We start from the raw sequence: 20,954 nt of genomic DNA, 5'->3' as shown, positions 1-20,954 counted from the left end.
TCTCCTTACCGACCTTTTTTTTTTTTCCTGGGCGCCTTACAGCTGCGAACCTACAGTAGAAGCTTGGGCCCAGCCAGACACGCACCGCTGGGCACCTCCTGTGCTATCCGTCAGGCTGCTGGCCGGAGTTGAAGACTTTCCGCTGCCTGCGCTGCACCCCTCTTTTCCACCTATGCTCACCTGGCGCGCTGAACCCTGCCCGACCGGGCCATTCCCGCGGCAACAGCACGAAGCTACCACAATAAACTGAGGGCTGTCTGCCACTTTGACAAGCCAGCGATGCACGTCATAGGCTGGCGCCCACACCGACAGCTCACCTGGGCCGTCACCTCCCCCTCCCCTCCCCCTCACCGTGGCCCGTGGGAAGCGTCGGCGATATGACAGTGACGCACGGCGTCGGGATCTTGTTTCGCCCAGCTGCTGGAAAAGCACAGAAGCAGAGGTACCAATACATGCCATTAGAGGTCCCCAGCCTTTTGGGGCCCCTCACCCCACCTCGACGGCCATACCGTACATTTGCGCGTCGGAGAACGAGGCGCTCACGACCCGGGAAACGCGCTTCTGTCTACATTGTGATGCGAACCCTGAAGGCATAACAATCGCCGAAATTCAAAGCTCACGGTTGAATTTACTCTGAGGTACGGTTTCCGAACGCAAAGAGATGCATCGAGGGAAACGGCGCAATGTCTCGGTCCTCATTCAGGCACCACCGCACTTACACCGTGTACCCAGTAAGGTGATCCATCGCTTTGTCGCCTGACAGTCAAAAGCTTACATATCAATACCGCGCGCCTGACCAATATCCTTGCTGACGTGGGTCAAGGTGAACTGGCCATCTCGAAGTCGATGTGATCGAAGTAGTCGACTCATTACCTTAAGCGCCGCATCCCTGGTTTCTCGGACTCTCGTCAAGATGGAATTGCCAAGCTAAACGTTTTTTTATTTCTTTGAAGCTACCACGCCAGCTCTAATGTGGGCAGTTGCACTACTCGGCTATGCGCACGTGTCTATTGCTTCTGGTAGCCAACCTCAAAAAGACTATCTTGGAGGGCCTTGATGGCGTTGTCAATGTCCTTCCGGTTGGGGTCCGTCTGTGCTAATTAGTAATCACTCGCACCACCGCGGCAGGGCATAACTCACCACGCTGACACCCATGTGCCCGAAACGGATGTACTTGGGCGCAATCTCCTTGTGGATGCCGCCGGCGAAGACGATGCCCTTCTTGGCCAGGCTAGGCAGCAGCTCGGCGGCCTTGACGCTCTCGGGGAGGTAGATGGCCGTCATGCCGTGGGCCTGGTCCTCGGGCTTCGCGGCGACCTGCTTCAGGCCCAGGTCCGCGACGGCCTTCTTGACCTTGTCAGAGACCTCCTTGTGCTTGGCGAACCGCTCGGACAGGGGCTTGGCGAGGATCTGGGTGAGGCCGGTGTGGAGGGCGTGGATCAGCTGGGGGGACGGCGTCGCGAAGTAGGAGGGCTTCTTGGCCTCGTAGTTTTGCATGACTGCGGTGGTTAGCCTCGTCTCCTCATCTCATCCGCGCGGGGCCCTCCGTCACTCACTGGGGGTCCAGTTCTTGAACGACGCAAAGTACGACGCAGGGGGCGTCTTGCGCTGGGCAAACGACTTCATGGCGGCGCCGCTGAACATGGATATCGACAGGCCGGCGGGGACGCCAATGGCCTTCTGGCTGGCCGTGATGACACCGTCGAGCTTCCACTCGTCAAACCGGATCTCCTCAACACCGACACTGCAGACGCCGTCGACGATGACCAGGGTCTCGGGGGACACCCGCTTGACGAGGGCGGTCAGCTCCTTGAGCTCGCTCAGGACGGCGGTTGAGGTGTCGACGTGGGTGACGGTCAGGACCTTGTACTTCTTCTCGGACAGGGCCTTCTCGATCTCGGGGAGCTGGGGGCGCTCGCCGACGGGGGCCCTCAGCTCGGTGACGTTGCCGCCGTAGGTCTTGAAGCAGTCGGTGAAGCCGTGGCTGAAGTAGCCGGTGGCCAGGACGAGGACGTCCTCGCCGGCCTCGACGAGGTTGGCGGCGACGAGGTCCCAGCCGAGGGTGCCGGAGCCGGAGATGACAAACGGTTGCGCCTGCGGGTCCTTGGTCTGGAAGAGCTGGCGCAGCATCGACAGGGCCTCGCCAAAGGTGTTCACGAAACCGGGGCCGACGTGGCTCTCACTACGGGCGTTCACACCGGGTCAGCGCGATGACTTAGATGACGTCGGGAGGGCATCCGAGAGACTCGGGCGGCATGCCGGGGGGGACCCAGACCTGTAGTGGCTCATGGCCTGGAGGACGGCATCATCGAACTCGATGGGCCCCGGGATGAGGAGCGTCGGGTGAGGCGGTTGGGAAGACATGGTGGAAACGGGGCGCGTCTGCGTTGTTGTGGTGTGAGAAGTTGGAGGGTCAATTGGGTGGTGCAAAACGGGGACAAGAGGCGGACTTACAGGTGTTGATGTAGCAGTTGCAGGTTCCGATGGTCGCAGGTGTCTCGAGATGAGCGATACCCGAGCTGATGAGGGGTTGCTAAGGTTGTGGAGGGGCATTCTCCCCTGCTTCGCCAACGTGCGGAGAGGGAGCTGGAGCCGCGTTAGGGGAACGTGCATGTGCGCCTATGCGTCATTCACACCTCGGGAGGTAAGCCGATGGTCTTTATCGGACGGGACGCAATTGGCCTAGAACAAAGAGCTGTATGGGCTATGGCTTACGACTTTGCTCGGATCGGTTCCGTCGCTGGGTGAGGAAGTGCTAGCAAGAGGAGATCGAAACGACTTTAAAGGAGCGGGAATCGGAGCCGGCACCTCCTGCTGGGACTCGTGCAGACCAAATTAAAAATAAAAAAAAGCAATGGAGCACGGAATACCATCGAGTAACCCCTGCTGTGTGTCCAGATGGCAATGCTTCTCCCCTGATTGCTAGGTATGTCCCCGCCTCCAGGCCAATATGGGCGTCGTCGGTTAGGGGGCGGCTGTTCTGGAGCACACTGACGTGGAGGACCGGTTTGCGTGCAAATGCTGCCAATGCTAGCAGAGCGGATGGCGGCCAAGGAGGAAACTCGGCATTCGAGCCCGAGACAGGAGACGGCCGTCGTCTTCCACCAGTGTCCTGGCGTCGGAAAGTGGAGAGCTCCGAATTCGAATGGGCAGCAAACGCAGAGACGTAGTCGCCACCGATATGGGACGAGACCTTCGGGGGACGATACCGGACGACATCGGCGCTGGCCAGGCCACACACACGAGCTGCTGAGCCACGGCCATGATGGAACATCCCGCCCCGTGCTGTGGCTTGACAGGCACCGCGGAGCCCCACTCAACCGTTGCAATTGAGGCTGGGAAGCGGTTGCAGCAAGGTGCACTGGGAGCTACACTCGTCGTCAAGCTACCTGCTCAAACGCGATTGCATACAAGCCAAAGAAGATCCGACTCGCATCCCACTCGTCAACAAGGCGCTCACGCTCACAGCTCCGTCGCGCGACCTCAACACCTCCAACGCCGGAACCGTCCCGGCTCGCGGACCCTCCCAATCGGCCGCGCAACTCTCCAGGCAGCTCCCGACCTCCCGGCGCCCCCATCACCACCTTGAAGCCGCATCACACGTACCACACCGAGCCCTCGCAACCATGGCGTTCTTAATACTGGTCATCGGCGACCTGCACATCCCAGACCGCGCCCTCGATATCCCTCCCAAGGTTCGCCCACACTCGTCCCCCTCATCCCGCCTGCCCGCCCACCCACCTCCCCGCCTCCAACTAACACCCGGCAGTTCAAGAAGCTCCTCGCCCCAGGAAAGATCGGCCAGACCCTCTGCCTGGGCAACCTGACGGATAAGCACACGTACGAGTACCTCCGCACCATCGCCCCGGACCTCAAGATCGTCAAGGGCCGCTTCGACGTCGAGGCCACCAGCCTGCCCCTGACCCAGGTCGTCACTCACGGCTCCCTGCGCATCGGCTTCCTCGAGGGCTTCACCCTCGTCTCCAACGAGCCCGACCTGCTCCTCGCCGAGGCCAACAAGCTCGACGTCGACGTCCTTTGCTGGGGCGGCACCCACAAGTTCGACGCCTTTGAGTACATGGACAAGTTCTTCGTCAATCCCGGCAGTGCCACCGGCGCCTTTACCGCGAGCTGGGGCAAGGACGGCGAGGAGCCCGTTCCGAGCTTCTGCTTGATGGACGTACGTATACCACCCACTGCCCGAGGGGGTTATCTGACACTTGAGGTCGGGGCAGCTCGTTGACTGTTTACAGGTGCAAGGTATCTCCCTCACTTTATATGTTTACCAACTACGGAAAGACGACAAGGGCAACGAAAACGTGGCGGTGGAAAAGGTGACATACACCAAGCCCGTGGAGCCGTCCGCTGCGCCATGATTTACGACAAAGGAGGATTTTGGAAGAGGCGGATGCTTGCAGAGGGAGGGGCGGAACCAGCCACCGACAGCTGGGTTGTCACGATTCAAGACCGCACGACGTAGGGCATTGATGATCATTATAATAATATAAGTTTCAGCCGGCCGTTTCCCGTGGCTCTATGCTCTCGCCTATATGCACACAAAGCTCCACCGCGTCTCTCGTGGTATCCCGACGAAACCCATTCTGAAAGCCAAACCAGAAACACAAACAAACCAAGGAGGATGGTATTGACGAATATGTCCAACTCCAGAAACACCGATGCTCATCAATCAGTCGTGTGGTGGTCATTACAACATCATGCTCCGTCTCCTCATCGAGACCTTCGACCTCGTGTCCTGGAAATCCCCGCTCTCCACGCTCTCAAAGCTACTGTCCTCGGGGCTTTCGGCCTCCACGCGGGTCCTCTTGGGCAGCACCATTGACGCTCTCTTCCTGGGCCCGCCGGCTTTTGTTCGCTCGGCCCCGTCCGTGCCGTCAACTTTGAAGTCTTCCCTCACAACAGACGAGAGGCGTCGCGAAGACTTGGAATGGCGCGCCGGAGCGGCATTCTCCTTGGGCTCGACCCGGGAACTGTCGCTGCCCGGGGTCGAGGTTGTGAACTCGTAAGGATCCACTTCACGCTCGGGCGACGGAGTGGGCTGGCTGCCGACCGTCTTCTCCGCAGTGGTTGAGCCGCTGGGGGCCTGTTGGAACGGTTTCTGCCCTTCACTTTCGCTGATAGACCCCGACATCATTGAGGACGAGCGTTTCTTGCGCAGGGGCTTCGCCACGCTGAGCATCGGCTCCAGCGGTTTTGTTTTGTCTGCCGGGCTGCCGGGGCTCTTTTCGCGTTGCAGAGCATCCCGCGTCGGCGACGCGATTTGCTTCCAGGTGCCATCGTCGCTGGACTCGCGCTTAACCACGGGGATTCCCTCAGCGAGGAGCTGCTCCGCGTTGGCGCTCCCGCTGCGCTGGAGGTACCGGGTCTGGCCGGTGACGGCGTCGTACAGCTCCTTGGTAGGGCGTCGCATCTTGTCCCGCAGATTCGGCTCCGCGTAGCTGACGGAAGCCCGCGCCCGCCTGCTCGGCCGCGATGTCTCGCCGTGAGAGGAGATGTCCGTGGGAGGTGGCGTATCGCGCACACTCGGCAGGCTCATCCTGGACGTGGGTTCGGGCGATGCTGGAGACAGGAGAGCGGCTTCCGTGGGGACAGCCTCCGTGCTCGGCAAAACCTCGACGACGGGTGCAGGCGGTGGTGGCGACGCCACGGGCACCTCCACAGGCTCCGGCTCGGCTTCCTCTCTGATCTTCTGGGTCGCCCGCTCCCTTGCTGCCCGCGGCTTGGGCTTCTCCGGGGCTTTCCCGTTGTCCGCCCCGGCCTTGGCATTCTTCACAGGCGAAGTCATGTCGTCGTTCGTGCTCTTGGCCGACAGTGGCTTCCTCGGGTTTATCGGTGCCGACATGCGCTCCCTAGCTTCACGCCGCCGGTTGGCCAGTTCCTTCAAGGTCTGCCCGCCGAGTTGTTCGCGCGCCGTGACGGGGCGTTCCTCGGGCTCTGTTGGTTTTGGCAGTTCGGCGACCGGCTTGCTGCTCTTGCTCGTCTCATCTGCCAGGCTGTACTTCCGCTTCGAGCCAGCCTTGGCGGTGATGTGTGACACCACAGGGGGCAGGACGGCGGTCTCTGTGAGTGGGCGCTTGGCCTCGGTTTGGCCACCTTCGCTGGGGGGAGCTGGATCGGGTCGTACAATGACGTTCTTCTCGGTCTTATTCGTTGTCCTAGGCGCGGGGGTCGGCTGCGGTGCGGGCGCTGGCGCTGGCGAGGGCGACTGCATCGGGGAGCTTGGAGCGGCCTCTGGTTCTACAGATACCATCGGCTGGCGGGGAGAGCCAATGTCGACGGAATCCGTGTCGACGAACCGCGACAATGGCGGCGGGCCAAGTTCAGGGGAGTCGGTGGTATCGGCGGTGTCTGTGGTGTCTGCGGCCTCTGAGCACAGGGCAAGGATTTGCTCACGGCTGGAAGCTGTTAGCACTGCGTCGACGGCGAAGCATATCCAACTTACTCGAGCGTTGCTCTGGGGTACGACTTGTTCTCTGCGATGGGAGGCAGACGGCCCTCTTGCAGCGCTCGGGCCTCAGTGTCCTTGGTTGCCTCCCTTGGTGGGCGCCTCTGAGGAGGGCTACGATGTGACATGCTGGCTCTCGAGATCCTCCGCCCTCGGGGGCTCGCGTGTCGTTTCGTCGGAGGCTCCTGACCGAGGCTTGCGAGGACCGACATGCACTCCATCAGCTGGGTTTCGAGCCGGGACCTGATGTCCAGGGCGTGGTCTGCTATTCTCCGGGCATTGCTGTTCTCGAGCTCCTTCTCCAGCTCGATGATGCGGCCATTCAGTTCGAGGTTCTCCGATAGAGATCGAGCATAGTCCGCCTCGAGGTTTTTGATGCGGACCAGATGGATGGCGTTGGCTTTGGCGAGGTCTCTGTTTTGGCGCAGCAGCTTCCTACGCACTTCAACGACAACAGTTAGCCGACAAGATGCACTGACAGCAACAAAGAAAACATACGCGTGTCGATGCTATCTGCAGATACGGGGGGTTCGTTTAGTCGGGCCATGGTGCATTCTGGAGGAGGGAAACGAGGCGGCACGATGAATCTAAGACTGGAGAATGGAAAGGTTAACGAAGCGAAGCACGACACAAAGGTGGCTGGGACTGTGACGCTGGGGTCGGGGGGGAGGGAGAAAATTTACCGAAGTGTCATTTATTTACACTCGACTCGATCGGGACTAGTGTCAACAAAGGGTGCAGGGAAGGGGGGTTGCTGGGGGCGCATCCGGACGGGCCAGCGTCCCCACCGCCTGCCGCATTCTTTGCATGTGCACGCTCACCGAGTCTCTGACGCTTTCCTCTGACTTGCAATTCACAATCAACTGCCACCACCCCGCCACGATCCGCAACATTCTCAGACGGCGCCTCGCACGCGACGACCCCTTTGACAACGCAAGCCGGAAGCCACCTCCGGTACAGAATGTCCTTCCCGACACGATCCCTTTCGACCCGGCTCCCTGGGGCGGGGTCGCAGAACGCTTCAGCAGGCCCGTCGCCCATGCTGGTTGCGCGCATTGCCGAGAAGAAGGCCGAACTAGAGCACCTGAAGGAGCTGCGTGACCTCAGCGCTGCCGTTGCAGGACAGATGGAGGCCCTGGAGCAGAAGCTGGCGACCCTCTCCGATGGGACGGAAGGTGAGGAAGGCCTGTTTCCGTGCCACAACGAGGGGCAAGACTGATGGGTCACAGCAATTGCCATGGTCATTGGCAACTGGCATAATGTGCTGCGTGCCATCAACATGGCTTCCGGTACGTTGCGGCTGCATGCGAAAAACATGTCCCAAGCTAACACCACATCGCAGCACAACTCGCCAAGCCGCAGAGAGAAGAACCGTTGGAACCGGCAGACGCCAGCCTCCCTCTCCCTCAGACGCTGGTTCGCATTCCGACGGAGCATGCCCCGACGCTCCAGGCGCAGGCCGAAAGCGTGGCGGAGTCCGCAGAGAACAGCATGGCCACTCCTTGATGGGTTGATTCCAGAGACAGTCTGCGACCGAAAAGCAAAATGTTTCACGCCTCGACGAACGGCACACGTACGGCGCGTTCCGTCGTCCACCACCAGCATCATCTACCGAACACCCGCCATCGGTTCTTGGGGATTGCGCATGCAAAAGGGAACACTTGGAGGGCAGTTGTGGCGGGCTGGCACTACGTTGGGACCGTTGTCGGCAGCCGCCAGTGTGGCATGCCGCGGTATGGAAGTGTACCTAGCGTCCTGCTCCCGCACTCTGAGGACGGACGGCCTGGCCCATTGGGCAGGAATGCTCCACCAAAGTCAACAAATGGGTGCGGGGTCCGGACGGAAAGACGCGACCGAGTCGGACGCGTCACTTAGTCATCGCGCCGTTGCTACAGCGAAACGGGCGGCGCCTCATCTCATGGGCCTGGCTACCCGGACCAGTCGAGCCTGCCACGGCGCCCGTGCCCGTAGGCCGGCGTTGGGTTGTGGCTCTGTTGGCGGAAACTGACATGTAGATCCCACGAGGGGAAGGACCAAATTGAAGCCAATTTCCGCCGTCATGGCGGTTGACAAGCTAGAAAAGCATTCCGCCACGTCACGCCGTTTTGTCTTGCTTCCATCCCGCTTCCATCACACGCACCGAGCATTTTTGGCCATCATTGTCGAAGAGTTCGTTTTGGAATTCTCTGCAGTCCTCCTCTCAACACTGTCTTGAACCAGATATTACGGCCCAAATACTGTATAGTGTTCCAGCCAACCAATAACCCCGCCATAGTACACGTACCCCGGCTGTTAGCTAGCGAAATTGCTCCCAAATTCGAGACAGCCCGCCGAATCCCATCACGTCCCCCCTGTCTTCCAATTTGTCTGGGGTCGGTGGTTCCCCTGTCTTGAGTTCAGGTCGGATTCGGAGATTGTCGAGCACAATGGGGCGCCTCTCTCGATCCATGGCCGCGGCCCATGGTTTCGGTATCTTGGAGGACACCACCACATCTGGTCCCGATCGCAATGCTTCCAGCGACGCAACCGGCGCGCCCGGCTACAACCACTTTGCTATTCTCCAAGACCGTGACACTAACAGTGGCCGAAGCACGCCGGATTTCATCCATTCACTGACCGCCAAGCTCAAGGAGCTTCACATTTACAGTCCTAAAAAGGAGCGCGCCGACAGGTCGCTACTGGCCCCCGTGCGCCGTCGTTTGCCCCGGTTGACCGTTGACACCAAGACTGTTCGGGACCTCGGCCACATCGAGGGAGAAGCGCAACACTGCACCTCAAACTCGGCCGTGACCGCATCTACGCAGGGACCATTCCCTGGCGATCTGCTTCAAGAAACCAACCCAGACGAGGGTATCCCGTCGTCGGCTGAAACAAGTGCTTCGGCAACCGTTCCCTTTCGCCAGACGCCGAACCCATTTGAAGCCAGCGAACCCAACTTCTCTTCCCAAGGTTCGCTCATCCAATTACTGACCCGTGTCTATTTCTCTAACCAATCTAGTCCTCCGCGCAGCCGACCTCGAACACCACCATCTCGGAACCGATCCCGGCATCCAGACGTCTATTGCACGGCACAAGGCAGGTCAGTATGACTATGTGCTTTCGGTTCTGGACCCAGACGGCAGGGCCAAGCGCGACAACTCGCCCAACGGACGGGGCGGCTTGACGCTGGGCTTTGGCTGCAACGTCTTGGTGCAGGCCGATCGGACTCGTGGGGGTGTCTGCGGTCAAAGCAAGCCGGCTAATGCCTACAAAATTCTAGCCACACCTTTGGTGACCCAAGACACAGCTCGAGAAACGTCACAACCATCTGGAGAAGCGGACAACATGGCCGTTGCGGAGCCAGTGGTTCGGCTGATCTCGCCAACTCCTCTTGGAGAGGAGGCTACGATCAACAAGCCCGCTGTCTCTGTTGCCGAGCGAGGCCACGCCAAGGAGTCGTCGTTGGACTTCGTTGAAGATCCCAAGGACAGGGTGGTTTCCATTTCCACTGACGAGGGCAGTGCGCCCGTGGACGAGGCTCCCCGTACCCCCTCTCGGTCGACCTCGACCAGCTCGCGGTCTCGGATCGAAGACTCCGTCGAAGCTATTGACAGGCTCGAGGAGGAGTTGGAGGCCGTGAACATTGCCGCACGACTGGCAACGCCCAGCAAGTCGGGCCGCGTCCGGCCTGCAACAGACGATGCCACGAACGCGACCGCCACGCCCATTAAGCGAACGTCCTCAACGTTGAAGCGTACCCAGTCAATCGGCGCTGGAGCCAAGCCTGCCCCCCAAGCACGCACCGCGCAGAGGAAGTCGGTCTCGGCGACAGACAGCGACGCCGCGAAGGCGTCACCAGGAAAGTCACCATCCAGGAAGCTACCTCTGACTCGCCCGACCAGCTTGCTGCCACCCAAGCCGCCAGCCAAATCCACAAAGCCCCCTACCAGGCCCTCCTTCGAGCTGCCGGGAGAGGCTGTCGCCCGACGCATCAAGGAACAGCGCGAGGCCCGCCTTGCTCAACAGGCTGCAAAGGCCGCGCCGCCGACACCCCAGCGAAGCAGGTCATTGAAGGTGCCGACGCGGCCCAACTTTGAGCTCCCCGGCGAGGCCATCTCGCAACGCAAGAGGGCGGAGCGGGAGGCCCGGCTCAAGGCGCAGGAGGAGGAGGAGCGAAAGCGGCGTGAGTTCAAGGCGCGCCCTATCAAGGCGAATCTTGGTTCCGCTGCACACCCCCGAGAGACCGTGACCAGTCGTGCCCGTCAGAACAAGGGGTCCGAGGCGAACAACGGTCAAGTCGAGGAAAGCCCTTCCAAGCGCACGTCGATGCTCGGCACCCCGCGCAGCCTTGCGAGAACCTCTTCAACCAGGTCGCCTCAGACCCGCGGCAGGGACACGTCGCAGACGTCTGCCATGGCGGACCAGCCCAGCCGTGCCACGTCGACATCCACGAGCAGCATGAGTAGCAAGCGGAGCACGCTGTCGGTCGAGGAGCTGGAGCACCAGAGACTCAAGGGCAGGGAGATATTCCAACGCGATAATTGCTACATCGAGGACAAGGAGCGAGAGCGTCGTGAACGGGAGTGGAATGCTAAGATGGCTCGCGAGCAGGCCGCCGAACGCTCTAGGCAAGCCAGTCGAGAGTGGGCCGAGAAGCAGAGACGTAAGCAGCTCGCCGCCATGGCTGCCATGGCCGGTCAGGCGGCTTGACATGGACAAGGCTAGTGGCTATGGGCATTTGCCAACCTTTATGTGAATTATTCGGCTAATGCGTAGAGCTTAGCACCTGTATTAAGATTGCGTGGAGTTTGAGGCGAGGAGTTCATTGTTTGGCGGAACGGCGAGGAGCAGGCGCATGCCGTTTACAGGTTTTGGTCTTTAGGGTTTTAGGAGCCGTCCGGCTCACGGGCACCCAGTTGGGTGTCTTTGCTGTTTGATGTTGTTTTAGGCTTTTACACTCAACAAAGAAGCTGTCCATTTTCGTAATCTGCGTAAACGCTATATCGGTGAAATCTTGAGCACAAGAAGATGCCCACACGACTGTTTCTTGTGTCTTACCGCTCGTCTGAGACACTGAGCGCTCCGGCCGTGTCGTGGAGAAAGCGCGGGGCCGCATGGCCGGCTAGTGTTCCGGCGCTAGCGGAGCACAGCAACGACATCCGACTGAATGGGCCTGGCGCTAACTTCTACCCTGCATCGACAGCAATACAAAGCACTCGCATCTCGCGCCGACGGGAACTACAGGACGACCCAAGGCATCATCTAGTCGCTCAAGTAGGACACCCTGTCGCGCTGCACTCCACTAAGCACTTCTCCGGCGCATCAGAGAATGAGTCCCCCCGTCTCGAGCCCGACCCGGGACCAGCGGCCCACAGTGCGTCTGAACCAGGGGACGTACATCGGCACAACGCGCGTGGAGCCCGAGTTCCCGCGCGCCGTCGAGGCGTTTCTCGGCGTGACGTATGCAAAGTGCGAACGTCTGCGGCGTGCGGTACTGCCCGGGGCTTCGGGGGACACCTTTGACGCCTCGGACTACGGCCCAGTGTGCCCGACGGCCGACCCCTCATTCCCGTCTGACGAGCAGTGCCTCAATGCCAACATCTTCCGCCCGGCGACGGCAGGCGAGACCAAGGGCGTCCAGGACGCGGCGGCGCAGAGGAAGCTGCCCGTGCTCGTGTACTGTGAGTTGCATGCCCCCGCGATTTGGCCACGTACTAACGCGTGCTGCGCTAGTCCACGGGGGCGCGTTTAACTTTGGACGCGGAGGGGACCGAAACCTGGCGGCCTTTGTTGCGTTTGCGAAGCGCGACCTCGTCGCCGTGAGCTTCAACTACCGCCTCGGTCCGCTGGGTTTCCTGCCCTGCGGTCTCGCCGCCGACGAAGGCGTCGCAAACACTGGGCTGCTGGACCAGAGGGCACTGCTGCAGTGGGTGCAGCGGAACATCGCCGCGTTTGGCGGCGACGACAAGGACGTCACGGTCATGGGGTTCAGCGCAGGCGCGCACTCGGTTCGTCCACCCTCCCCCTTTGCATAGACCGCACACTTACACCAGCCAGCTCGGCCATCACCTCCTGTCGCCGCCCTCCCGCGCCCTCTTCCATCGCGCCATCGTCGAGTCGGGCGCTCCCACAGCGCGCTCCGTCCTTTCGCCGACTCATCCCCGCCACGAAGCGCAGCTTGCCCAGTCACCCGCCGGCCCAAGTCCTTCCCGCCCTGCGTGCCTTGCCCCTCCGGACCCTGCTACAAGCCTCGGTGGCGACGTGGACCGAGTGCGCGCCCACCGTGCAGTGGCCCTTCCAACCCTCCATCGACGGCGACGCCAACGAGGACAGCGTCATCCCGGGCCCGCCCATCAAGACCTGGGCATCCCCCTCCCTTCCGAGCCCGCCGCCCCTGATGACTGGTTTCAACACCTCCGAGGGCACAATGTTCGTCCCCGCGACCGCGTCCTCGCCCACCGCCCTGGCCGACTTCTTCTCCGCCCTGATTCCCGCCCTCACCCCGCAGGACCTCGAGCTCCTCGAGTCCCTGTACCCGCCCGCGTCAACCTACCCTCCGCCGCCGACCCCGGCCCACGGCTCCCAGTTCCGGCGCCTGGCGCAGGCGTACGGGCACTACGGCTACATCGCGCCGCTCTTCCACTCGGCGCACTTTGCCTCCCTCAAGGGCGCCCCCGTGTGGGTGTACGAATACGCCGCGCACGCGGACCTCGCCGCCGCGAACCACGGCGACCATGTCCCCGCCGCAACGCACGACACCGACGTCCTCTCGGCGCACGGCACGCCCGGCCTGCTCGCCGTCTCGGACGCGATGCACGGGTACTGGTCGTCGTTCGCAGCCACGGCCGACGGCCCCAACGCCCTCCCCAACGCCAGCGGCATCGCCTGGCCGCGCTTCGTCACCCCCTTTGGCGACGACAGCGCGGGGGATTCGGTCCCGGACCCGGCGGACCCGGACGAGACGCGCGGGAAGATCCTCGTGTTTGGCGAGGGCAACGACGAGTTCATGGGGAGGAAGGGCGAGCGGCGGAGGGGCACCGTGGCGCGCGTGCGGACGCTGACGGGGCTCGAGGTGCGGCAGTTCCGGTTCTGGTGGGATCGGGTCGGGCTGAGCGAGGGCACGGGGGTCGCCGACGGCGGGACGAAGCCGTAGCTTGGGCCGCGCAGAGTACGCGCGTGGCCGATGGACGGGACAGTACTGCTAGCTTGTGTTGACTGTCTTATACCAGGAGACAGACGGCCCTATACGACACAGCGCATGCACATCCGACGCAACATTCACAACCCATCGGGACGGCGTGTAGTTGACAAAGGAATATTCATTCAGACGTGTCTAGGAAACTTTGCTCCGAGGTCGAGTCGACCCGGCTAGTCCTACTTCCTTGCTACCTAGTACTATACTAAATCCTCACAAACTTTTCTTATGCAGCAGCTCCCCTGCCATCAAGACAGTCTTGTTTGCTTGTCCAAAGACAGCAGCAGATTATGTCGCCTGTGCGCCTTCGCGGTCTTTATGTACACCATATTAGATTGAGGCGGCACGTTCTTTGGTGGCTTTCACCGGAAATGGTTCCCTGGAAATGGTGTATGTATATGGCGAATAAATCATGTGCGTCGAACCGGATTATAATCCCCGCGCTGTCGGTGCGTCCTTTCAGAGCACGGCGAACGAGCCAGCGGAGTGGACGATATTAATAAAGAAGCTTCGCGGGGCAGTAAAATGCCGCCGTGGGGCATGAACCCGTGAGCCCGTAACGCCGCATTCGGATCTCGACTTGGAGACCATTGGCCTGGTGGGGATGGTGGGGTATCTTTGGAACAGAGCCCCAGCAGACCGGTAAACAACAAAACCTTTGCGGTGCGGCTCTGTATTTTCTTTTTAAAAGTTCTGTGAGATGCCCGCGTTCTGCTGTTGGGGGTAGTGGGAGGGGTTCTCAATCCGGGTGTTGCGCCGGGCTGGGTTGTCGCGGATGACGGGCTGGCCGGGAAGTTCGTTGGCGCGTTGATCGTAGGGGCCCTCGGAGTACGGGTTGTTGGCATACTGGTCGTAGTACCCATTGCCGTTGCCGGCGCTGGTGCTACCGCTGTACGCCATGCCGATGCCGTCAGAGGTGTCCGAGTGGTTGCCGGCGCTGTACGACGACGAGGCGTTGGAGGGTCCACGCTGGACACCGGCTCCGCGGTTCAAGGCCGCCGAAGGACCCATGGCGCCGAGGATCTCGCCATCGGGGGAGTACGAGCCGTCATTGATCAAGGGCTCTCCTGAATGGGTGTCAGTTTCGCGGGTTGGTGGAGTGGTGTCGGAGTAGGTCGCACCTGTGTTGCCACCGGACATGGTCGTGGACGCCTTGCGCCCGGTCGATCCGGCAAGAGTAGTGGATCCCCAGCCACGGTATCCAGACGAAGCGGCGTCCTCCTTCATCTCGTACGAACCGCCATCGTTGAGGGACGGAATGGTGGGATCGGCATTGGGGTTGTAGGCATAGTCTTCAACCTCCTTACGACGCTCCTCCTCGGCATCCTTACGCTGCTTCCTCTTCCTCCAGAAGTACAGGCCGGCCAGGATGAGCAGGGCGACGGCGGCGATGGGCACGACGACGGCAACAGCAATGGTGCCGCCGTTGCCGAGGCCGCCCTTGGAGCTGCCGCCGGAGTTGATGGCACCGCCCGAGGACGTGGCAGATGCGGACGAGCTGGCGGTGGTTGGGGATTGGGTCACGGCCTGGGTCTGGGTGATGACGGCGAAGACGGTGCTGGTCTTGCCTCCAGCCTCCGTGGGCGTGATGATGATGGTCGTCGGGATAAGCGTGGTCTGAGGCTGCTGCTGCTCCGTTGTCGGTGCTTGCGTCGTCGGGGCTTCTTGGCTCTGCGGTTGCGAAGTCGTCGCTGCGGGTGCTTGCGAGGTCGTCGGAGCCGGGGCCTGAGTAGTCGGGGCCGGCTCCGTGGTTTGCTGGGTTGTGGGAGCGGCTGCGGTTGTGGGAGCCGGCTGCTGCGTGGTTTCGGCTGGCGGAGTGGTGGTAGCGGCAGGGACGCTGGTCTCGGCGGGAGCGGTAGTCCCGGGAGTCGCGACGGGGGCCGTCGTCGGGTCGGTGCCCGGAGTCGTGACGTTGGACATTGTGTTTTCCTGTCTCAGCAAAAGTGGCGGGTACTGACTACGGGGGAGAGCCATGTTAGTGACTGGCGAGGGAGTAGCAAGGGTGGCATCGCCAAAGTGCGTGGAACAGGAGACGACGGAAAGCCGACGAGTCGGGGAGATGGGACGATGAATTGGACATGCACGCACAACCCGAGGCAGGCAACCCAATGGTTTTGTGTGCAGCGAGCACAGCAGATGCAGCAGGTTGCCTGGGAGGCGAATCGGTGATCGGCAGAGGTGCCGTAGTGCGCGCTCGGCAAGACTTGGGGAGCACAGCGTCGGACAACGTACCTCGAATGGGAGCGGTTCGCTCACGCAGCTCGCAGGGCGGTGTTTCAATCCGCACGAACCTGCAAGCAACGATTCGTCGAATTGGAAAAGCGCGGTCGAGCAGACGCCGCGGCAATACACGTGGCAGCGGCAGCGAAGGAAAAAAAAAAAAAAAAAAAAAAAGAGGCCTCGCTTCGCGGTTTCGTCGGATCGTCGAGGATGGTGTTTCTGGTGAAAACTGAAAAGGGACTGTCGCGTCTAGGCAGTAGCAACGGCGTTGCGTGGGTGCTTAGACGGGACGAACGGTCGATTAGTTGGCGCGGGTGGCTGAGTCAGGCCCTGGCGGTGCCAAAAGGACCGTCGTCTCCTGACTATTTCGCGGGTCGGCGTTAGGGTCGGCGGTTGGCAGGGCCTAATTCGAGGGGGTAGTGCCGCGCGAGTTTTATCGGTCCGCAATCACGAAGTGGGCTCGGTGGACGATGGCGGGAGCAACAAACCAACAGAAAATTTGATTAGAATAAGTGTAAGAGTCAGGGGGAGGGATGATGAGAGAGAGGGAGAGAAAGAAGGGAGGAGAAGCGGGAAGAGGGGAAAGAGGAGAAGGATGGCAGGGAGCAAGTCGCGATCCTCGGAAGGGTGTCGACTGATGATGTTGCTGGTAATTGAAAGAGGAAGGACCCGGGGGGGATAAAAGGACCGGACGGGGGTGGAAGGAGGATATTGACGGAAGGCAGCGAAAGGGAGGGAGAGGGAAGGGGAGGGAGGCTCCGAAAGGAGCGGCAGAGGAGGGCGGGAAATATGTATGTTTTGAGCAAGTGAGATCGCATGTGGAGCTGCCCAGTCGTCCGTCCGTCCCCAACAGGTACAGCACCGTACAGCACAGCACAGCACAGCACAGCACAGCGCAGCGCAGCACAACAGCACCTTGTCCTCCGACGCTACGCCTTTACACCTTGTACGCCTTGGATTGACGGCCAGCTCGGGACAGTCTCTTGTTCGGGTGCCTGTCTCGTGTCCAGTTAGCCCCGAGAGGCACCTCCATTACAAGCCGGATGCAGGCGCAAAGCCAGAGGTGCAGTAGATTGGCCGAGAAAAGCACGTCCAAGAACCTTTCTGACATCCCGGACGACCACTGTCAATCTGCCGGATGGTAGTGGTGTGGTGGTGGCTCAGCACAAGTTGGGCCATGGCTGCAGTGGCAGGGCATCGAGCTGAGAGCGGCAACTACCTTGTGGCCCAGGCACTCGATTCCCGCACACAACCTGCTCCTCTGACCATGCACCCCAGGGGCCTGGCGGAGAACCCAGTGTAAGCCGTCCAAGAAATGGCCGATCTGCGGTTCGTACGATGCATGGCACGTTGCAGCGAATTCTCAATCTACCTCTGAGTGCCCGACCGGAAGAAGCCGACTTGCTACCTGGCTACTCTGTACCGTGTGTTGAGGCCAGAGGCCGCTGCCAGGTCTTTGACGATCTCGAGGTCGAGGGTTCAGGACCAAACAACCGTCATCTCCCCGTGTCTCAGTCATCTCGCAGTCGTTGCGGCACATGCCCGCTGAAATTGCGAATGGCAGCGCTGCTGCCTCCTCTGGCTCACCAGGACACCAAAGTCTCGAGGGACCCTGGCCAGGAGGAAAGGCTAAAAGGCTTGGAGCCGGCCAGAGCAATGCCAAGAGACAAGGACCTCGACTGGACATAAACAGGACACAACCGCAGCGTTGGACTCGGGAATGCTGGCTCCTTCCATTTATCGCATCGAATACCTGTCGGGTTTCCTTCTGGCTCAAACGGGCCAAAGGGGGCAAAGCCACGGGTCCGGGCGTTCGACGTCGAGTCCTTCCCCTGGCAATCTCCAATCTGATGTACGTGCCGGACGTCAGTCTGGTCGCATTTCCAACTCTCATCAACCACACGCGGACGTAAATGCAGGATACGACACCTCAAACGCGACACGCCAGGCAAACACGCAAGCAACTCAAAGCAAAGCATGTCAGTCAAGTTTCATCTCCCTCCCAAGATTCTTCAGACGACGGGCACCACGACCCGTCTTCTCACGTCGAGCGGGCATCCGCTGTGGCACCCCAACTGCCTGCCCTACGTAGGTACGTCCCCCGTGCCTTGTTCGCTTTTCGGAGCCCTGGTCAAAGTCTACCTCATCAGTGGGATTCGCTTGCTTCGCCCGGGACACCAAAGGGTCTGTCCGTCGCGTTCGTATCCAGAGTGATGGTCGACGGCTCCAGGCTGGCTCATTTCCCCTGCCTGTTTAGCAGGCCTCCCCGGCTCACCACGCCTAGAGCCTGGAAGACCGCATCATTCGCTCCCAGGACCCAAGGTGAGAGAGGGTGGGGGGGGAAGATCACAGCCCGTCCGCGACCACTCTACGCAATGCCGAGTCTCGAGGCCAAGAAATGCCCAAGAAATGCCCACAAATTGTCGGACCATCCGTCAACTGTATTCTAACTCGTCTTGGGTTCCTCGGGATGCCTACCACAAACTCAAGTCTCGCTAGGAATGCCACCGACATTTCGTAAACACCACGAGGCCCTCCTGGCTTATGACGCCCAATTTCCAAGCGTGCTTCCTTCGACGCCGTTATCTATTGGTTTCACCAGCAATCATCGGCCACACAAACAAACGTTGCGGATGTTTATTTTGACTATCCCTCCCGTCGGCTCTACCATGACCAACGTTCTTAGCTGGGCAATTCGCCTCGTGCAGTGGCTCCTCGCGAGCGCTTGTGGAGCAGTTTGTATCCCCCCCCAAAAAAAACCAGGTCTGCTGATCGCTGTACCGCACAATCGATCTTGTGTGCGGTCCCATCGATCTCCCACGAAGATGGCGGTATGGCGTCAATTGCGCGCTTCCGCAGGTCAGATCGACACGGGTTTTGGCCCGCCTGAACAAGCACTGGAGTGCTTCCTAGCTGAGCTCGACAGAGGGAAATGGAAACTCCTGCGAGAGCCAAGCGGACCCCAGGGAAACTCTCGGCGACCTTCCCGGCAGCCCTCGTTGGATGAAAGCTTGATCCAGTAGACGGATGTTGCACAGCGATATGTGGTCTACACAGACTTTCCTAGGCCTGGCTTGGCAATGGTTGTTCTTACATGCGGGTGCTTCGAGGGACGGCCTTCGCTGAAGGTTGTTTGGCCTGACTAACAGCCGCTTTTTTCTCCGCCAGTGGTGCAATTGGCCCGAGTCTATTCACTTCCGAATGACACCTTTGTCCGCCCATCGCCAGCCATTCCGAGTGTGCGGCAGACAAAGTTTGAGTCTATCCGTCTGCTGGGTCGTCTGTCATCCAGACCCCGCCGAAAGGCAACCGTACAGACATCCGAGCTGCAGGGTCCATATCCAACATCAGACATCGCACCGCGGCCCATCAGCAAGAAGCAACCGGGAACCGCTTGTTCTCACTCAGTCTCTCCCTCGGCGCTTATTTCTCACATCTTGTGCTATGGGAAGAGCATTGACCAACTGCCGCCGATGTGTCATCATAGACGGCCTGCCTTACAAGCTGCCCTTCCCTGCCGCTCGCTATTATCACTTGGTTGGCACATATACCTCCACATGACGTCCATCCTCTCCAATCCCAGCCGGGCATCCGCAAAGAACCGGGCATCGCTACCAAGTGTTGTCTCAGGGACCGATACCATAACGGCGACCACTGTGCTCTCAGTTCGGCACCTCCTCCGTAGAGCCAAAGATCAGCGGCAACCCGGCCAGCAAAACGTCATGTCCCCTCACGTCCCTCCACATCCACTTAGCCTTAACGAAACTCCGATAGCTCCTGTCCTTGGAAATACAGCAGCAACATCTATCAGGGGTCGAATCATCCCATCATCTCGACCTTGGCCCGAATCCGATGGCGAAAAAAAACCCTATTTCCGCCCCAAACCCAGTTGTTCCTGTGTTGCCTGTGTTCGGATTGCAGTAGATGACTGCAGTGCCAGCATGTCGGGCCGTCTCCAAGCAGTCGGCTCGCTGTCGTGTTACCTCGTCTTGACCTGCAATGCTTATCTCTCTTGACGTTCTGAAAGTGGCGGCCTGTCTACACCGACTAACTCCTCACGCCAACACGCCAACACGCAGTAAGCATGCAGCAGCACGAGGCGAGGTAGCGCGACACTTGCATTGGAAAACGATCCGAATTCAGCGTTGCCTGCCAGATCCGTACGGTAGCCAATGCTCTGCGCTGGATGTGTCATATTGTCGGCGCGGAATTCGGGACACGAAATGCGCCTCGGTGGCACTTTGCTAGCTCAACATCACTCGAGTGGCTTTGCTCTGAAGCTTACCGGCAAAGAGCTTGCCCGAGCTCCTTCGCACCGCTGCCCGTTTTCCAGAAACGCCACGCACATGGCTGTGCCCTCCCAGATGCCAAATCCCAATGTCATCCCCAGCCCCCCTCCATTGGCTCGCGCTACAAGCCGACGCCACTGACTGCAAGCTCGGCCAAGCGCGACACAAGTCATCCATGTACCCGATGTAAAAATAACTCTGCTTTTAAGCTCTTTCGAGAGGCCCATAGTCTACTTCGTCTCTGTCGACGTTTGCAGCCCTCTCGTCTCCCCACGATCCCCCCGGGGGCTGCAGCTCTGCCTTTTTGGACACGAGACCATGCTGCGAAGTACGGTAGCGAACCTAACGAGCCACAGGCAACGCTGGCAGACTGGTCAAGGGTTTCCTGCACCCCAACCAAAGTCTCGGGACGATCACCGCAGGACGGGCACGTGCCGCACCAAGCATCCGCGGCGCCTGGCTGACCGTCTGAACCTTTGAGCTTCCAAGATGCCGTGCCCGCTTACGCGGGGCTGCTGTGTCCGCACGTGTCGCTCCCTACCGTCCGCGCCCGTCGAAGGAACGGCGGGTGTTTCTCACGGAAACGCCGTCGTCGAACCTTTGAGCTAGGTTCCGGGTGTCGCGCTGCCCGCCCTCCAGAGTAGTCCCCTCCGCGAGGCCTTCGCGACCGCCCGTCATACGTGTCCCTGCCGTCACACAGTATGGGGCAATATACAAAGGTTCCGCGAGCGAACGAGCGAAATGAGCACGAGTCGTTAAAGTTAGTGACAAGCGGGATGAGAGACAGAGGCATCGCTGGAACCATCGA

The 20,954-nt window shown here is 60.4% G+C and overlaps 8 protein-coding genes across 8 annotated transcripts; 4 read left to right on the top strand and 4 right to left on the bottom strand.

Annotated features, from left to right (window-relative positions):
* Positions 1-1,007: 1,007 nt before the first annotated feature.
* Positions 1,008-1,497, bottom strand: ColSpa_09592 (alanine--glyoxylate aminotransferase 1; the record flags this gene model as incomplete). Its single annotated transcript, XM_049275804.1, has 2 exons — positions 1,008-1,091; positions 1,141-1,497. The coding sequence occupies 2 exons, from the start codon at positions 1,495-1,497 to the stop codon at positions 1,008-1,010; spliced, it is 441 nt and encodes a 146-aa protein (XP_049131761.1).
* Positions 1,498-1,548: 51 nt separating this feature from the next.
* On the bottom strand, positions 1,549-2,364 carry ColSpa_09591 (alanine--glyoxylate aminotransferase 1; the record flags this gene model as incomplete). The annotated part of the gene is made up of 2 exons (XM_049275803.1): positions 1,549-2,182; positions 2,276-2,364. 2 exons carry the CDS (start codon positions 2,362-2,364, stop codon positions 1,549-1,551), a joined length of 723 nt encoding a protein of 240 aa, XP_049131760.1.
* Positions 2,365-3,626: 1,262 nt separating this feature from the next.
* ColSpa_09590 (vacuolar protein sorting-associated protein 30) lies at positions 3,627-4,376 on the top strand (the record flags this gene model as incomplete). The annotated part of the gene is made up of 3 exons (XM_049275802.1): positions 3,627-3,695; positions 3,770-4,180; positions 4,254-4,376. 3 exons carry the CDS (start codon positions 3,627-3,629, stop codon positions 4,374-4,376), a joined length of 603 nt encoding a protein of 200 aa, XP_049131759.1.
* A 329-nt stretch (positions 4,377-4,705) lies between these two features.
* Positions 4,706-7,010, bottom strand: ColSpa_09589 (siderophore iron transporter 1; the record flags this gene model as incomplete). The annotated part of the gene is made up of 3 exons (XM_049275801.1): positions 4,706-6,413; positions 6,461-6,905; positions 6,962-7,010. 3 exons carry the CDS (start codon positions 7,008-7,010, stop codon positions 4,706-4,708), a joined length of 2,202 nt encoding a protein of 733 aa, XP_049131758.1.
* Positions 7,011-7,424: 414 nt separating this feature from the next.
* ColSpa_09588 (DASH complex subunit DAD2) lies at positions 7,425-7,969 on the top strand (the record flags this gene model as incomplete). Its single annotated transcript, XM_049275800.1, has 3 exons — positions 7,425-7,638; positions 7,693-7,752; positions 7,806-7,969. The coding sequence occupies 3 exons, from the start codon at positions 7,425-7,427 to the stop codon at positions 7,967-7,969; spliced, it is 438 nt and encodes a 145-aa protein (XP_049131757.1).
* A 920-nt stretch (positions 7,970-8,889) lies between these two features.
* Positions 8,890-11,152, top strand: ColSpa_09587 (uncharacterized protein; the record flags this gene model as incomplete). Its single annotated transcript, XM_049275799.1, has 2 exons — positions 8,890-9,412; positions 9,462-11,152. 2 exons carry the CDS (start codon positions 8,890-8,892, stop codon positions 11,150-11,152), a joined length of 2,214 nt encoding a protein of 737 aa, XP_049131756.1.
* Positions 11,153-11,771: 619 nt separating this feature from the next.
* ColSpa_09586 (putative secreted lipase) lies at positions 11,772-13,595 on the top strand (the record flags this gene model as incomplete). Its single annotated transcript, XM_049275798.1, has 3 exons — positions 11,772-12,123; positions 12,176-12,450; positions 12,576-13,595. 3 exons carry the CDS (start codon positions 11,772-11,774, stop codon positions 13,593-13,595), a joined length of 1,647 nt encoding a protein of 548 aa, XP_049131755.1.
* Positions 13,596-14,321: 726 nt separating this feature from the next.
* On the bottom strand, positions 14,322-15,611 carry ColSpa_09585 (putative serine/threonine-protein kinase; the record flags this gene model as incomplete). Its single annotated transcript, XM_049275797.1, has 2 exons — positions 14,322-15,328; positions 15,596-15,611. The coding sequence occupies 2 exons, from the start codon at positions 15,609-15,611 to the stop codon at positions 14,322-14,324; spliced, it is 1,023 nt and encodes a 340-aa protein (XP_049131754.1).
* Positions 15,612-20,954: the final 5,343 nt, after the last annotated feature.

Source organism: Colletotrichum spaethianum, assembly GCF_022836535.1.
Source record: "Colletotrichum spaethianum MAFF 239500 DNA, contig29, whole genome shotgun sequence".
NCBI lineage: Eukaryota > Fungi > Ascomycota > Sordariomycetes > Glomerellales > Glomerellaceae > Colletotrichum > Colletotrichum spaethianum.
This window is presented reverse-complemented; position numbering and strand designations above follow the sequence as displayed.